Source organism: Elgaria multicarinata, chromosome 11 (genome assembly GCF_023053635.1).
Source record: "Elgaria multicarinata webbii isolate HBS135686 ecotype San Diego chromosome 11, rElgMul1.1.pri, whole genome shotgun sequence".
NCBI lineage: Eukaryota > Metazoa > Chordata > Lepidosauria > Squamata > Anguidae > Elgaria > Elgaria multicarinata.
The window spans coordinates 45,696,021-45,714,364 of NC_086181.1; the positions used below are offsets into that span (position 1 = coordinate 45,696,021).

General features: G+C 48.6%; 1 protein-coding gene across 1 annotated transcript; it reads right to left on the minus strand.

Annotated features, from left to right (window-relative positions):
* Positions 1–423: 423 nt before the first annotated feature.
* On the minus strand, positions 424–15,042 carry WRAP53 (WD repeat containing antisense to TP53). The gene is made up of 11 exons (XM_063138105.1): positions 14,948–15,042; positions 13,230–13,695; positions 12,843–12,941; positions 11,658–11,766; positions 10,187–10,275; positions 7,680–7,770; positions 7,394–7,526; positions 3,725–3,933; positions 3,364–3,467; positions 1,952–2,095; positions 424–1,381 (listed from the first exon to the last, which is right to left on the minus strand). Exons 2-11 carry the CDS (start codon positions 13,517–13,519, stop codon positions 1,189–1,191), a joined length of 1,461 nt encoding a protein of 486 aa, XP_062994175.1. The 5' UTR covers positions 13,520–13,695; positions 14,948–15,042; the 3' UTR covers positions 424–1,188.
* Positions 15,043–18,344: the final 3,302 nt, after the last annotated feature.

Sequence of the window (18,344 nt, forward strand, 5' to 3'; positions counted from 1 at the left end):
AGGCAGCTGGACAGCCACCTGTCAGGGCTGCTTTAGGGTGGGTTCCTGCATTGAGCAGGGGGTTGGACTCAATGGCCTTGCAGGCCCCTTCCAACTCTGCTATTCTATGATTCTGTAAAGCAAGCAAAGATCAGCAGTATCCAATTCCCCAACCCCTCTGCCTGACAAAGTCTTGTGTAACTTGAAAACCTGCAATTAAAAGACCACTATTTCAAGTTCTTTGCATTTCTCATTCCGCGGGATCCATTTTAAATACAGTGTTTTACAGCCAATGTTTGTATAAAACAAGGCTGTTTACCCTAAAAAAAATGTTAAATACGCCCTGTAGGATGGGTAAGTAAAAGTCTTCAAATGTTTCTTAAAATGTACGTGATATATTTTCCAGTGCCCCCTTAGAAAGAAGTTCTTAGAAAAACACCACTGTAACGTAATAATCTTTTATTAAACATCTAGTACAAGATGAGTGAATGTATTTTTTTTAAAGTCTAGAAATAGATACTGAAGATGAAGGTTCAGAAATTCCACGGCAGAAGCCTTTGCCTTCCCTCAGGCCAGCCAGCACCACAGCCCACCTGCCAGGCAGGTGAGTAGAAAAATAAAAATAAACTATTTACATCGCAGAGAAGAGAAAGCATTTTTTTTAAAAAACCCTGAAAGAACCAATGGTCTTCACTTAGTTCAAGAAAAGGACACACACGCACAGTTCCAGGACACAATATTCAGATCAACACCCCACATACACACAATTTGCTTCTACTTTTTTTTCCAGCCAGGGCGTGTAATACCTGGCTGTCAAGCTAGTAGCCAAGGACTAGGAAATTTGGGGTACAAAGCTCCATCGTTCCTGGACAAACAAGAAGCAGCAAGGAGTACCAGCCATGTTTCAGTTGTAGCTTCGCACAAATGCACACCCTCTCTTTGGTACGATCTTCCCACGAACACACAAGTGGACATACACACACACACACACACACACACACACACACACACACACACACACGCCTGGCACCATTGACACAGGCAAAGGCCTGGAACATGCCGGAATACCAGCATATCTCACAGGCACCTCAACACACACTCCATGGCAGTGTAAGCACAGCCCCCTGGTCAGCGGCTTTTGGCATCACGGCCCAGGCAGGGGGCCCAGGCAGTGTTCGTCCTCACGGCTCCGTTGAGGGAGGTGGCAGGTCACGAAACCGTCTTGGGCAGCTCCGCTCCAGCAGCCACGGAGCACCACCACAGCTGCAGGGAGTTGTCGCCCCGGGCCTGACGGCGACTGGACGGGACGTCCCCTTCCGCCTCCTCATCCCCGCTGTCCCACAGGTCTGGAAATTTGCGCTGGCCGGAGGCGCTGGCCAGCAAGGGTAAGCTGGGGTGGAGGCTGAGCAAAGGGGTCAGAAGGTCAGGACAGAAAAATGGGTGGGCTTACCCACCAACTCCCAAACCCAGGCCCCCCAATGGGCAGCCAACCGAGCAACACCACCCCTGCTTCAGCGGCTGTGGGCAGGGGCAGATCTCCTGCACAACAACAGGGCAGGGCAGCTAAGAGGCACCCTCAGGCCCTGGGAGCAGCAGGCCGGCTGGCCGGCTACACAAGTCGGGGCCTCCCGCTGCAGATGTGCAGGACAGTGGTCTGGCACAATCCACAATTCGAGCTGTGTGCTGGTCTCCAGTCCCACTTATGTGTTGGACTACACTTCCCAGAATCCCCCAGCCAATATGGAGATTCTGGGAATTGTAGCCCAACGCATCTGGAGGACAACTTCTTGACTATGTGCCTTTTCGCAGACTTCAGGACTGTCTGTTACCAGTGTGTGTCTACACAACAGCTCCGACTTCCTTCCCGTAACAATCCATAGCCTGCAAGCCTCAAGGTTACACTCCCTCCGCAGGGTTCTAGACCGCGGCGCCAATCTCAGAATATCCACCACACACACACACACACGAGTACCTGATCCCATTGACACAGTCCTGCAGGGCCTGGAACTGCAAGATGGGCTGCAGGACAGGGCAGGGGTCACTGCTGGGAGGCTGGGTGGTGTCCCAGACGGTGACGAGCCCCTCCGTGTTTCCGCTCAGCAAATAATTCCCACTCCTGCGGAAGGAAACACGAGACATCAAGCTGCACGGGGCGGCAAAGTGGGCACAGGCCTCCGAGGCCCCCAGAGACCCGCCGCCTGTCCCAAACTGTCTCCCCCCGCATCAGACTTTGCAGGCCAAGTTCAAAGCACAAGGCACTTCCGAAAAGGGACCTTCCCTAAAGAGATGGGCCCTCCTTTCCCACAGAGATTGCCCAAAGCCTTGCTGAGATCGTTGCCTCTGGGCTGCCTTCTCACGGGCAGGACGAAAGCTTTTGCATTAAAAAAAAAAGTTAAGAAAAGTCATGATGGATCAGACCAACGGCCTTTCTCTCTAGTCCAGCATTCCAGGATGACCAGGGGTCTGGAAACAAAGCCCTATGAAGAGAGACTGAAAGAACTGGGCATGTTTAGCCTGGAGAAGAGAAGATTGAGGGGAGACATGAGAGCACTCTTCAAATACTGAAAAGGTTGTCACACAGAGGAGGGCCAGGATCTCTTCTCGATCCTCCCAGAGTGCAGGACACGGAATCAAGGGCTCAAGTTAAAGGAAGCCAGATTCCGGCTGGACATCAGGAAAAACTTCCTGACTGTTAGAGCAGTACGACAATGGAATCAGTTGCCTGGTGAGGTTGTGGGCTCTCCCACACTAGAGTCCTTCAAGAGGCAGCTGGACAACCATCTGTCAGGGATGCTTTAGGGTGGATTCCTGCCTTGAGCAGGGGGTTGGACTCGATGGCCTTGTAGGCCCCTTCCAACTCTGCTATTCTATGATTCTGTGACATAACATGACAGTCAATGGGTGCTAGTCATTGTAGCTTTATACTGCTTCCAATATTGGTTTGACAGTTGCTGGGGTACACGTCATAAGAACATCGGAAGAGCCCTGATGCTGGATCAGACCGAGGGTCCATCTGGTCCAGCACTCTGTTCACGCAGTGGCCACGCAGCTGTCCTCCAGCAACTGGGGATAGGAGCCATTATCCTCCATAAATTTGCACAGTGCGTCTTTAAGGACACCTACAGTGCTGGCCATCACTACATTTTGTGGTCGCAAATTCCAGAGTTTCACTCTGCATCACGTGAAGAAGTCGTTCCTTTGATCCGTCCGGAATCTCCCACCCATCAGCTTCATGGCATGACCTCGATGGGTTCTAGGGAACCCAGAAGCTCAAATCCGACCCCTCTTCGACACCAACCTCCCCCTGGGCACATTTTGTAAGGAGCATCAAGGAAAATATATCCCAGCGCTGGGCTTGGGCCGGAAGGACCGACGAGCACTCACGGATCCAAGTCGAAATAGAGTCTTTGGTTGGTGGCAACTGTCCGGCACATGGAGAAGAGCACATCACCCGGCTGTCGAAGGTCCCAGCAGAGGATCTCCGTGTCCTGGGAGGAGAAGGGCCGTCACAGCTGGTTGCCCCGGACCTAAAGGAGATGGCGGCCCTGGACTCCCGTTCCTAGCCTGCCTCAGTGAAAGAAGCCCGGCATCCGTGCTTGTCGGGTTGAGCCGGAAGCGGAGGCAAGGCTGGGGCCTGATCCACACCCACCCACCCCACGCTGTGTTGGCTAAGTGCCGGCCAGCCCATTAGACCCTTCTCCGCTCCTCCTAGCTCTCGGTCCCCCTTCCAAAGAGACGGACTTACCTTGCGGCCGCCGGTGAAGAGGCGAAAGCCGTCCGGGGAGAACAGGGCATGGGTGACACCCCCATGGTGCCCGTGCAGCAAGGCCAGGAGGTCGCCCTCGGCCCGGGAGTAGAGGCCCACCGTCTTGGAGTAGGAAGTGCAGGCGTAGAGCGGCTGCACGGGGCTGAAGGCAATGCAGGAAATGATGCCGCTCTGCCCTTGCTTCTTCACTGGGAGACGGGAGGAGAGAGCTGGGATTAGCACCCACGGCATTCCCCCATGAGATCCACTGTGTCAAGACGCATGGCCTGTTCCGCCGCCCCAGGGTGGGCGGCTGTTTGGAACGCTGCACGAACGGAACGCTGGACCAGAAAGGCCTTTGGTTCGGCCTGGCTCGTATGCTTTACTGTTACGAATGACCTTCCCGAAAAGGCATAGCAATAAACACCCCTTTAAGCTTTCCCAAAGCAATGCAAGGTCTTGAAGACCACCTTCTCCCATCCGAGCCTGCCTGGTTCTTAAGACCTTCTGGAGAGGCCTCTCTTTTGAGACTGCTGACCTCAAAGGCACGTTTGGGGGTGACCAAGAGAGGGCCTTCTTGGTGGCTGGTCCTGGGCTGGGGAACTCTGTACAAGGGAGGCTAGATGTTCTTATGTGCTCCCACTCTGCTGTCCTTCTGCCAGAAGCAGGCACAGTCCGCTTTATTTAAGGAGGCCGTTAATCTGTAACTGTTGGGTTGCGTGCTCTTATATACATACATACATACATACATACATGAACATCAGAAGAGCCCTGATGCTGGATCACACTGTGGGTCCATCTAGTCCAGCACTCTGTTCTCACAGTGGCCAACCAGCTGTCGACCAGGGACTAACAAAGCAGGACATGGTGCAACAGCACCCTCCCACCCATGTTCCCCGGCAACTGGTGCACACAGGCTTACTGCCTCGAATACTGGAGATAGCACACAACCATCAGAGCTAGTAGCCATTGAGAGCCTTTGCCTCCAGGAATTTATCCAACCTCTTTTAAAGCCATCCAAATTGGTGGCCATCACCACATCTTGTGGTAGCGAGTTCCTGGAGTTCATAGAATCATAGAGTTGGAAGGGGCCTATAAGGCCATCCAGTCCAACCCCCTGCTCATTGCAGGAATCCACCTTAAAGCATCCCTGACAGGCAGCTGTCCAGGTGCCTCTTGAAGGCTTCCAGTGTGGGAAAACCCACAAGCCTCCTACGTCATGGGATCCATTGTCCTACTGCTTCAACAGTCAGGAAGTTTTTCCTGATGTACAGCCAGTTGGCAAAGTAGCCATCAGGACTAGTAGCCTTTGATAGTCCAATCTGTCCTGAATTTCCCATCACTTGTTTCAGGGCTGAGAGTGAGAAAAACTCCGATGTGCGTAATATAACTTAACAATGACCTGTAATTGGTAAGTTTTTATGGCGCTTTAACGTATTGTTTTATGGTTTTAATTCATTTTATTTGTTCTGAAATCTGCCTCGGGTGTCGTTTTTAGGTAGAAAGAGGGGCACAAATAAAATTAATAATAACGGCAAACAGTGTGTGTTTTTGTGTTGTTGTTTTTAATGACAAAATTGGCTTTTAGTTGCACCATCTGCTGCTGCTTTCTGCCTTACTGATTTTTATGACACGGTGTGAGATTGCTCAATGGTTGGTAATCTATTCTGAACGTTTGGAGAGGAAAGTGTTTTAAGTTAAAAAGAAATAGTTGACTCCACTTTGGTTTTCTGGAATATTTGTAGACAAAAAATAAGGGACCTGGAAGCCACTGCAAATATGCCTGCCATTTATGTTAAAGCAAGAGATGACGGTATGGCAAGGATCTATCACTTCAGGCCTCAGGATGGATCGGAGCATCTGAGATCCCCCAGAAGACCACGCCTAGGGTGACCACATGCTAGGGTGATCATATGAAAAGGAGGACAGGGCTCCTGTATCTTTAACAGTTGTATAGACAAGGGAATTTCAGCAGGTGACATTTGTATATATGGAGGGCCAGGATCTCTTCTCGATCCTCCCAGAGTGCAGGACACGGAATAACGGGCTCAAGTTAAAGGAAGCCAGATTCCAGCTGGACATCAGGAAAAACTTCCTGACTGTTAGAGCAGTACAGCAATGTAATCAGTGACCTAGGGAGGTTGTGGGCTCTCCCACACGAGAGGCCTTCAAGAGGCAGCTGGACAGCCATCTGTCAGGGATGCTTTAGGGTGGATTCCTGCACTACGCAGGGGCTTGAACTCGATGGCCTTGTAGGCCCCTTCCAACTCTGCTATTCTATGATTCTATGGAGAACCTGGTGAAATTTCCTCTTCATCACAACAGTGAAAGGTGCAGGAGCTATACTAGAGTGACCAGTTTTAAAAGAGGGCAGGGCACCTGCAGCTTTAACTATTGTGACACAGGAAATTTCACCAGGTTCTTCATATGTACAAATGATACCTGCTGAAATTCCCTTGTCTATACAACTGTTAAAGGTACAGGAGCCCTGTCCTCCTTTCCATAGGGTTACCCTACTTTAGCCCCACCCCCTTTTCCCCAACCCCCAAATCACTAGATGGTTCCCAAGCTTTTGTGCAGTTTTCTCCCCTCCTGCTTCTAAACGGTTAGTGACAGGCAGTAAAGAACTATAAGCTAAAATAGGCTGACAATTGTTACCCAGAAGACCTTTTCTTCTGCCGCTCCCAGGCTGTGGAATGGCCTGCCGGAGGAGATTCATCACCTTAACTCTCTCTCCGAGTTTAAGACATGTATAGTCTCTTCCAGCAGGCCTAACCAGACGAATTTTAAAACCAAGAATCTTGATTGTTATTTTGATATTATATTGGTTTTACATGCTCTTTTAATTAATTTTATGTATCTGATTTATACTGTATTGTACTAACGTTGTTCCCCGCCTCGAATCCAAAGGGAGAGGCGAGTCAGAAATAAATATATTATGATATTGTATTGGTTTTATATGCTCTTTTAATTAATTGTGTGCATTTGATTTATACTGTATTGTTGTACTAATGTTGTTCCCTGCCTTGATCCAAAGGGAGAGACAGGTAATAAATAAATTTAATAATAATAATAATAATAATAATAATAATAATAATGATAATACCGTATTTCTTTGATTCTAAGACATACTTTTCCCCCCATATAAACATCTCAAAAAATGGGGTGCGTCTTAGAATCGCGGATGTGTCTTAGGTTTTTTTTTTCCTGTTGGTGGTACTGAAATTAGCGTGCGTCTTACAATCGATGGCGTCTTACAATCGAAGAAATACGGTAATAATAATAAGAAGAAGCTGGTATTTTGGCCACGCCCCTTTGCTTTTGGCCACGCCCACTATGAGAATGCGGCCCCCAAAAGCTACTCTGAAATGCAATTTGGCCCACGGGCAGGAAGAGGTTATGCGCCCCTGCTATACAGAGAGCTAACACAACATTCATGTTAAAATATTCTAATCAGCATCATCGTTTGCATGCTATTGATCCCACTGAGGCCTACAGAAGGAGGAGGGGTGTTGCTACAGAGTGGGGCTGAAGAGGCCCCTCCTTCAAAGGATTTTTGCTCCCCCACACACACAATCAAGCCGCCCCAAAAGAAACGTCATCTGCAAAGGGAAACAGAGGTGGGAGCGTTCACTCACCCACAAACTCTGAAACTCAACCAAGGCTTACCAAAGGTGGGCCTATTTTCACACATCCGGCCGGGGCGCGACGTCTCGAACACTCTCACGGTCTTGTCAAAGCCACAGAAAAGCTGGGAGCCGTCTGGAGTGAAGCACAGCGAATGAGCGGCGGTCAGCTCATCCTGCAGCAAGAGAGCAGAGTCAGCGGGGAAACAGCTCCAGGAGGAATTGGCTCGGAATGGAGGAAAACACAGCTAACAGCCGGGCTTTGATCCCAGGAGGAGAACGGCCACCTACCCGACGAAGCCGGTTCTCCCCACTCCACGTGCACTCACCAGGTGATTGTAGGGGCGAAAGGTGGCCCGCAGGTCTCCACAGAAAGCATCCCATATGTGGATGGGGTTGTCGCGGCTGCTGCTGGCAATGCTGCAAGGGGAGAGAGCCGGAGGGAAGGAGCCATCAGGGACGGCAGGGGCTTGGACGAGTCCAGGAAGAAGAGCACTAAAAGGAGCAGGTGGACATGAAAGGGCTAGCAGCCCCCCCCTCTCCCTCTCCACACCTAAGCCAGGACGCTGCAGCTTCCACGGACTGCGCTGCCCTGAACATGTTACCCAGCCCAAAATCCAGTAGCCTGAAAGCTCATATATTTTAGCAAAAGCAAACTTCTCTCTCTCTCTCTCTCAAGGCTGAGAGGACAGCCTTGAAGGCACGCAGTCAACGCGCCTTCAACGTAGAAGCAGGGCCCGAGTGGGCATTTCCAGCCGTCAAGGTATGGGCACCCTGTACAGCACCGAGAAAAATCTCCCTCAGCAGCAGACCAGGGGCTGGTCTACGCCAAGCAGGATATTCCACTATGAAAGTGGCATGAAAGCCGTATATAAAAGGCAGGAGCCACACGACAAAGCCCTATGAAGAGAGACTGAAAGAACTGGGCATGTTTAGCCTGGAGAAGAGAAGATGGAGGGAAGCATGAGAGCACTCTTCAAATACTTAAAAGGTTGTCACACAGAGGAGGGCCAGGATCTCTTCTCGATCCTCCCAGAGTGCAGGACACGGAATAACGGGCTCAAGTTAAAGGAAGCCAGATTCCGGCTGGACATCAGGAAAAACTTCCTGACTGTTAGAGCAGTACGACAATGGAATCAGCGACCTAGGGAGGTTGTGGGCTCTCCCACACTAGAGGCCTTCAAGAGGCAGCTGGACAGCCATCTGCCAGGGATGCTTTAGGGTGGATTCCTGCATTGAGCAGGGGGTTGGACTCGATGGCCTTGTAGGCCCCTTCCAACTTTGCTGTTCTATGATTCTATGACTGCTTTATAGCAGTATTGAAGTGCACTGCAAGATCTACGCTATTGCTTTGTAGCAGTATTGAAGTGCACTGACAACTGTTGGGGCCCATAAGACGCATTCCATATACAGCTTTCATACCCCTTTCATAGTGTTATATGTACTAACATTCAAAGCCCTAAACGGTTTGGGGCCAGGTTATTTGAAGGAACGCCTCCTCCCATATGTACCTGCCCGGACCTTAAGATCATCCACAGGGGTCCTTCTCCGTGAGCCCCTGCCGAAGGAAGTGAGGCAGGTGGCTACTAGTGCAAAAGCACGTAGGGGAGTAAAAAATAGCCAAAGGCAAGGGTGGAACCAAGTAATCTTGTACAATAATATTATTAGTAAAAGTTTTATTGAAGTGCCAGGTGCCTACGCATTTCGAACGCGGTTGCGTTCTTCCTCAGGGCTTTATAACATTCGTGCTAGCAGCTTCTACAGACAACTTCACGAATGTTATAAAGCCCTGAGGAAGAATGCAACCGCGTTCGAAACGCGCAGGCACCTGGCACTTCAATAAAACTTTTACTAATAATATTACTGTACAAGATTACTTGGTTCCACCCTTACCTTTGGCTATTTTTTACTCCCTAGGTGGCTACTAGAAGCAGGGCTTTCTCTGCTGTGGCACCCCGTCTGTGGAATGAGCCCCCCGGAGAGGTCCGCCTGGCGCCTACACTGTACTCCTTTTGTCGCCAGCTGAAGACCTTTTTATTCTCTCAGTATTTTAACACTTAATTTTAACTTACACTTAAATTTTACTGTTTTAATCCTGTATTCTAACCTTATATCAATTTCTGCTGCGTGGTTTTATCCTGGTTGTGCTTTTCATACTGTATTTTGCATTTGTGTTTTTAGATCGTTGGTTGTTTTATTATGTTCTTCATGGTTTTAATTTCTGTGAACCGCCCAGAGAGCTTCGGCTACTGGGCGGTATAAAAATGTAATAAATAAATAAATAAATAGATAGATAGATAGATAGATATCCTGCTTGGTGTAAATGTGCCAATGGGCCCCAACGGTTGTTGGTGCACTTCAGTACCGCCATAAAGCAGTTGTGTGGCTCCTGCCTTTTATATATCGCTTTCATCGTCACTGCTTGGTGTAGGTGAGCCCCAAGAATGATGCAGAACAAATATGTAGATTTCCTCAATTGCACCATTTTTACAGGCTGTAAAATTTAACTTCCTTAGCACAGGATTTTTCCTTTTTAATGCACGGTGAACAAAACGCAACACACCCACACCCAAACCCCTATCAGTTAGCGATATTCGGTCCACCCTCAATTTAGGGTCCTGGATTACGTGACAAATTCCATGACCTGGAGCCAGCTGGGTCTAGAAGCTCATTTCTTACAGCCAGCTGCCCAACTTTCAGCTACTGACTTCTCTCAAAGGCTATTCAAAGCCGGAACCTGCTACGGTTTAGCTTTCTTTCTTAATCCCATTCGGCTGGGGGAAAGAGAGAGGCAGGAAAAGGTTGGGACCGGGGGAGGGAGGGGAGATGGATTTACAAACAAGTCTGCGGGTCGGAAGAATTCATCAACGGGAACCAGCAGTAGTCGTAGACGGTGTCTCCTTCCGCCATGCGCAGCACGGGGCTCTGTGCAGGAGGAGAGAACAGAGTGACATGCCTGGCGTGGAGGTCGCTTCTGGGGTTGTCTTCAGAAGAAGAGGACTCCGACACAGGTCATTTTGGAGAGCCAGCCTGGATTCTTCTCTGCTCACAGGCCCTTGCCGTACAGGAGTACGTTCCTTACCAAGGAGGACTTGTATTTGGTGAAGTCATGCAAGTCCCTTAGCTCTAACAAATTTCCTTACTGTTAGAGCAGTACGACAATGGAACCAGTGACCTAGGAAGGTGGTGGGCTCTCCCACGCGAGAGGCCTTCAAGAGGCAGCTGGACAACCATCTGTCAGGGATGCTTTAGTGAGGATTCTAAAGCAGGGGGTTGGACTCGATGGCCTTGTAGGCCCCTTCCAACTCTGCTATTCTATGATTCTATGAACCTGCCCGGTCACTGAGGTCATCCGAGGGCCTGCTCCTGGTGGTTCCACCTAGATCCATCCTCCGATTGGAATCCACCAGGGGAAGAGCCTTCAGCGTGGTGGCCCCCCTCCTGTGGAATTCCCTGCCTCTGGAGGTCAGGCAGGCGCCAACCTTGTACTCCTTTCGGCCAAGAAGCCTTTCCTTAATACGCAGCTTTGAATCTCTGTTTTGGCTTCTTTTAAATTTTGTTTTCACTGTTTTATTCTGTTTTTATTTTTCATTTTATCTTGTACACCGCTCCGAAATTTTTCAATGGGGAGCGGTATATAAATATTCTAAATAATAAATAAATAAGTCCGTCCCAGAATCCTTCTCTGCTCTGCAGTAAAGACAGGAAGCAGCCCGTCTCCCCATGGTTGACACGAGCACATTGCAGAAGGGGCTTCTTTGGCAACATACAAACAGATCAGGAGTTGGGATATGGACTCCTCTTTAAATGACAGCCCGTGCGGCTGGATCGGTTCACATGCTGCCGTCCTTAATAACCCAAAATGGGGTCCGATCCAGCATGGCACTTATGTTCTTAACCAGGCCTCCTCCTCCTCCTCCAAGTACTGGAAGCATTCTCCAACTGCCACCAAACCCGTGCCAACCACCTCCTTGCAGACTTGATACAGGCAGTGCAGAGATAGAAATATTAGAAACATTTCTGTATCTGAGGTTACGCAATAGCAAAGGTCTTAATACATTCTATACAATTTCTATTTATTGTCCCTGCAGTGGTGGCAGCAGCAGCAAAGGAAGCTTTATCCCTTGCTCCTCCACATTAAGTGAGCAACATGTGTTTCAGCCCTCAGCACAGGGGTTAAAGTGCACTGAGGATTTGTAAAACGGACGTTCACTGTTTGCATCAGGGTGACTTCAGCCTGAAGCGGCAGGGAGACATCCGTCTCTTTCTTTCTCCCTCCCACCCCGCACACAGCCTGCACTTCGTACCATTTCAGCCACAGCGCCCCATTCCTCGGCGTACAGCTCCGCAGGAAGGTTGTAAATTCGCAGGGTGTTGTCAGCGCTATTGGTGACCAGGCAGGTCCCGTCGGGAGCCCTGGAACGAGAGAGAGAGGGGAGGGGGCGTGGCGTAAACACTCCGAATGCCCACCTGCTGTGGGGGGAGGGACCACCTCCTTAAGCAACCCATGCCCCCCTCCCATGGCAGGGGACAAGCAAACGAGGTGCCTGGGCCATCATTTCACCAATCGGGCAAGCCAAGTCCTGTTGCAACAGGGAAAGGAAGCACAAGGCATAAGATTGTTACACAACCCCGCTCCAGTCCTGCTCTTCCCCCTCCAGACCAACCCCTTGCCCCTGTGAATTCTCTCATTCTATTTTTGAGGACTGTCTCTTCCTTTTCAGCCTTTCCACCTCTCTTTCTGCATTCCCCTGCCTCCCACACTTGTCTCTGGGCCTGGCATAGCCTCCCTAGCCATCCAGTCTCTGCTTTGGAGCCTCTCCTCAAGACCGAATGCCTTTGCAGAGTCCTTCCTGAGCCTCCCCTGGCCATCACCTTCCCGGTTTCCCACCTCACGCCTCCCTCTCCCCACCATCTGTCTCTGGCTGCCACAGGATGTGCACTGCGGCTAACGCCAATCTGCAAACCCCTCAGGCAGCGGCGGGGCCTCTTCTGCACAGTCCTGCACAACGCCTAGCCCAGTAACGTCCGGGAGGGACAGGAGCTTCGTCAATGCAGATAGCAGGCTTCTCCAGCATCTCCCGCTCTGAGATCCAAGGTAGGCGTCCTGCCTCTCAAACGCCATCCTTATCATTGCCACCCTTGCTGCAAACAATGCTAGGTCCAGGAGCTGCACATTGACTTAGAATCATAGAATAGTAGAGTTGGAAGGGGCCTATAAGTCCATCGAGTCCAACCCCCCACTCCATGCAGGAATCCACCCTAAAGCATCCCTGACAGGTGGCTGTCCAGCTGCCTCTAGTGTAGGAGAACATACGACTTCCCTGAGTAATTGGTTGTTGTCATACTGCTCTAACAGTCAGGAAGTTTTTCCTGATGTCCAGGAAACAAGGTTGTAAACAAGATTCATAGCGACGGGGAATGTTTTTTCTCCCCCAGACAAAGGTGAGGCAATCAGACGAAGCCAACGAGGTGGCTTTCCGGCCACTCACCATTTGCAGCCCTTCAGGAAGTTCTCCGGAACGTGACTGTACTCTGCCCAAGAGCCCGTCAAAAGCTTGGGAGGCTGCAAGAAGTCATACGTAGGGAAGCTAGGAGAGAAGGGAAAAGGCAAGTCATTCGTAGAGTGAACCGTCACTCACCTCCCAACCTAAACTTGGGACACCCCCTACCCCCTTCCAGGCTGCAGCCCAAATGCCACGACCAACGCTGCACCAGAAATGCGGCCTCCCTGCCCTCTCCCACACCAGGAAGAGAATCTGAGGCCTTGGCTCCCAGTTCTTCCCTCTGCCAGAATGGCGCAAATGACCCAGGTCTTCTGACCAAGCTGGTGTGGAGTTCCATCCAGCGGAGTGCAACACAACAACGTCCACACTCACTAATATTCTCCTCCTTCTGTTGACATTTCCCCTCCGCCATCTGCTTCCTTCTTCTTTCCTTCTTCCGGCTCTTCCTCGAAAAGCTGCGTGGCCTCCCCTAACCTCAGCTCTTCTCCTGAAACTTCCGGTCCAGGAACTGTCTCCCCAGCAGCCTCTTCCTCTTCTTGACCCCCATTTAGCCTCGGCACCTTCGCAGCAAGTCCAGAAACTCCTCCGGTTTCCACGTCACTCTCGGCTGGTTGTCCCAGTTTCAGCACAACCTGAGCATCAAGGTGAGGCTCAGCCTCCATCAGACACGCCTCAAAGAGTCCCCTGGAGCCCAGTTTCTAAGAGGCACTACTAGGGAAGTGTTTATGCAAGCTTTTGTCCTGCTTCCAGCCAGACCTCCGAGTACAGCTTGAGTGGGCCTCAGGTGCTTTATTCATCCCAGCATAAGAATGGGGGGAGTCAAAGGGGAGCGAAGTTTCTGCAGGTAAAGGACATGTTCAGAGGAAGGCAACCAGGATGATCAGGGGTCTGGAAACAAAGCCCTATGAGGAGAGACTGAAAGAACTGGGCATGTTTAGCCTGGAGAAGAGGAGATTGAGGGGAGACATGAGAGCACTCTTCAGATACTTAAAAGATTGTCCCACAGAGGAGGGCCAGGATCTCTTCTCGATCCTCCCAGAGTGCAGGACACGGAATAACGGGCTCAAGTTAAAGGAAGCCAGATTCCAGCTGGACATCAGGAAAAACTTCCTGACTGTTAGAGCAGTACGACAAGCCTGTGGGCAGGGACTGTCAAGAAATACTTTTGTAAGCCGCCGTGAGAGCCTTTTTTGGCTGAATGGCGGCATAAAAATCCTTAAATAAATAAATAAATAAATAAATGGAACCAGTTACCTAGGGAGGTTGTGGGCTCTCCCACACTAGAGGCCTTCAAGAGGCAGCTGGACAACCATCTGTCAGGGATGCTTTAGGGTGGATTCCTGCATTGAGCAGGGGGTTGGACTCGATGGCCTTGTAGGCCCCTTCCAACTCTGCTATTCTATGATTCTATGAAATCCCCTTTTCTATGCAACTGTTAAAGATACAGGAGCCCTGTCCTCCTTTTCATAGGGTCACCCTAAAACTTTACGAATTTATTTATTTCATATTTATACTGCCCAACAGCCAAGGCTCTCTGGACAGTTCATAATTCATACAGTTCATAATTCATACAGCCCAACGCCCTAGATCTTCCCATGCTCTACTGTAGCTCAGTCTTAAATACATGGAAATGAAACCACTGCATGTGACTTCCCTGTTTATCCCGGCCACCACTGCTACCCACCCCATACCACTATTTCTCCTGTATTGTAAGCTCTTTGGGGCAGAGACCTGTCTTCTTATACTCTCTTAATGCCCCCTTCCCCAACCAAGCGCCCTCCAGACACGTTGGACTACATCTCCCAGAATCCTCCAGCCAGGGAATTATGGGAATTGTAGTCCAACACATGTGGAAGGCACCAGGCTAGGGAAAGTTGCTCTAACGCACCAAGCCCAATAATAATAATAATAATAATAATAATAATAATAATAATAATAATAATAATAACAATAATAATTAATAATAATAATAATTTTGTTGTTAAATAAACACCTATTTGCACGCAGGGTTGTGCTTTGCGAGTGCAGGAGAAATCCCATAAGCTCCCCTTATTTCCTCCATGGTGCAAAGAGAAAGGGACGCCCATTACCTTCCGGGATCGGGGCCTGCAGCTGCCTTGCCAGTATTTCCCCAGCAGCAGCTCATGGGCAGCAGCTGGGGGCAGCCATGACACCTCAGGCTCCGCCCCTTTCTCCCCCAGTTCCATCTCGCGAGATTTGGAGCGGGAGGCGCGGCAATTCTCGCCCGCTTCCCTGGGTCCCACCCACAGAGATAAGAAAATTGTAGAATAGGCCGCTTTGCTGTTTGAGCAGGGAACTTCCGGGTCGCTGACTTTAAACGCATCCGGGCACCCCATTTCCACATCGAAGTGAGAGCAATTGCCCAAAGCAAGCAAAGGAGAAACCCAGGATTTTAGCTGAGCTGTGAGGGGGCAGCAGCCAGTAGGGTGACCATGTGGAAACGAGGACAGGGCTCCTGTATCTTTAACAGTTGCATAGAAAAGGGAATTTCAAGAGGTGTCATTTGTATATATGGAGAACCTGGTGGAATTCCCTCTTCGTCACACCAGTTAAAGCTGCAGGAGCTATACTAGAGTGGCCAGATTTAAAAGAGGGCAGGGCACCTGCAGCTTTAACTGTTGTGATGGAGAGGAAATTTCACCAGGTTCCCCATATATACAAAGGACACCTGCTGAAATTCCCTTTTCAATACAACTGTTAAAAATACAGGAGCCCTGTCCTCCTTTTCAAATGGTCATCCTATTTAACAGTTGTATTGAAAAAGGAATTTCAGCAGTTGTCATTTGCATGCATCCAGCACCTGGTGAAATTCCCTCTTCATCACAACATTTAATGCTGCAGGAGCCCTGCCCTCTGTTGTATCTGGTCACTCTAGTATAGCTCCTGCAGCTTTAACTGTGGTGATGAAGAGGGAATTTCACCAGGTTCCCCATATATACAAATGACACCTGTTGAAATTCCCGTTTCAATACAACTGTTAAAGATACAGGAGCCCGGTCCTCCTTTTCATACGGTCACCCTAGCAACCAGTAGCATGCCTCCCTCCCCCGCTGCCTGCAATACCCCCAAATATATTATTATTATTATTATTATTATTATTATTATTATTATTATTATTATTATATTATGTATTACATTTATATACCGCCCCATAGCCGAAGCTCTCTGCGTGGTTTACAAAAGTTAAAAACAGTGAACATTATAAACAAATATACAAAATTTAAAAGCATAAAAAGCATAAAATACAAACAAAAACAGACACTATTCTGTTCTGGGGTCAGTTAAAAAACCCAGCATATGCTGTTAAATGCCTGGGAGAAGAGAAAAGTCTTGACCTGGCACTGAAAAGATAACAATGTTGGTGCCAGGCGAGCCTCGTCGGGGAGATTATTCCATAATTGAGGGGCCACCACTGAAAAGGCCCTCTCCCTTGTTGCCATCCTCGGAAATAATAATAATAATAATAATAATAATAATAATAATAATAATAATTGTTTCTTACCCACCTCTCCCTTTGGATCGAGGCAGGTAACAACTTTAGTACAATACAGTATAAATCAGACATATAAAATTAATTAAAAGAGGATATAAAATCATTACCACTTCCCATGCAGTCCGCCCCGCACACTCAGGTCCTATGGGGTGAACTTACTTCAGTCAGCCAAAACTAGGCTGACATCAGTTTCCCAGAGGACCTTTTCTTCTGTTGCCCCTGGATTGTGGAACGGCCTGCCAGAGGAGATTCGTAAAATTAACTCTCCGTGTGGTTTTAAGGCAGCTTTACAGACTAGCCTTTTCCGGCAGGCCTATCCAGATCAATGTTAAATCAAGAATTTTTTAAGATGTGTTGATTATTGTACTAATGTTGTTCCCCGCCTCGATCCAAAGGGAGAGGCGGGTAGGAAATTATTATTATTATTATTATTATTATTATTATTATTATTATTATTATTATTAAAATAACAATAAACCGATCTTAAACATTCTTGGTTTAACATTCATCTGGGTAGGCCTGCTGGAAGTTCATGCTGTTTCTAGCGTTAGTATTCAATGCCAGTCCTACATAGAGTAGTCCAGTAGTCCCACTGAAATGAATGAGAATTAAGTTAAGTCTCATTCATTACAACGGGTCTCCTCTACATTGGACTAACATTGGATGCTACCTGAGGTCAGCTCTTATTTCATGTGAAGAATCCAATATTTCCCAGTTTTAAAATATATGCTTTTTTAAATGCCTCTGCCAGCTCTGCAAATTCCAGTGCAAATACCAGACATGATCCTCACGGTACTGGGAGGATGTGTCTGGGTGCGAATGGCTTACAACTACCCTGCAATGTAGTCTACTGATCATATTGCAGGTGCGGTGGATCCTAGGACAGGACTTTCAACCAGAAAAGATTCCTCACATTGTAGCAAAGTGCAACCTAGTTCATATTGCAGGTGCGGTGGATCCTAGGACAGGACTTTCAACCAGAAAAGATTCCTCACATTGTAGCAAAGTGCAACCTAGTTCAATTACACCCCCAACTCACCCCCCCCCACACACACACACCTCCCAGGCCAAATCCAGGCCCAAAGCCAGTTTGCGTCATGCTTCCCTGGCTTGCATGCAAATGGCTTGCTCTTTGGGTAAATGTTTAAAAACACATTTTCCACACGAAATAGGATCTGAGAGTTAGAAAGAGCAGGAATACTTCGCATAGGGTGACCATATGGAAAGGAGGACCTTTCCATAGGGTCACCCACAGTTGCCTGCAATTTTTCGACTCTCCTTGGGGGCATGGTGGGGACTGCAATTGATCACAGGTACAAGATCTGAATGTATAACACTGATTCTAGCCCACTTGTACTGGCTGCCTGGTTCTGGATGCGATTCAAAGTGCTGGTTTACGTGGCTTGTGACCACAGATAGGGTGACCATATGAAAAGGAGGACAGGGCCCCTGTATCTTTAACAGTTGTATTGAAAAGGAAATTTCAGCAGGTGTCATTTGTATATATCGGGAATCTGGGGAAATTTTCTCTTCATCACACCAGTTAAAGCTGCAGGTGCCCTGCCCTCTTTTGTATCTAGCTAGTGTAGCTTTAACTGTTGTGATGAAGAGGGAAGTTCACCTACTTCAATTGACACCTGCTGCAATTCCCTTTTCTACAGTACTATTAAATAGGCTGACCATATTTTGGAAACCAAAAAGGAGGACGATACGGCTGCTCTCAAGGAGACATGCCCACCCCAACATCATGCCTGCCCCCCAAACGGGTGGCCCCATCTGCCCCCCAAGGGGGCGTGGCCTTGGCCACATGTCTGGTTCTATTATTATTATTATTATTATTATTATTATTATTATTATTATTATTTTATATAGCACCATCAATGTACATGGTGCTGTACAGAGTAAGACAATAAATAGCAAGACCCTGCCGCATAGGCTTACATTCTAATAAAATCATAATAAAACAATAAGTA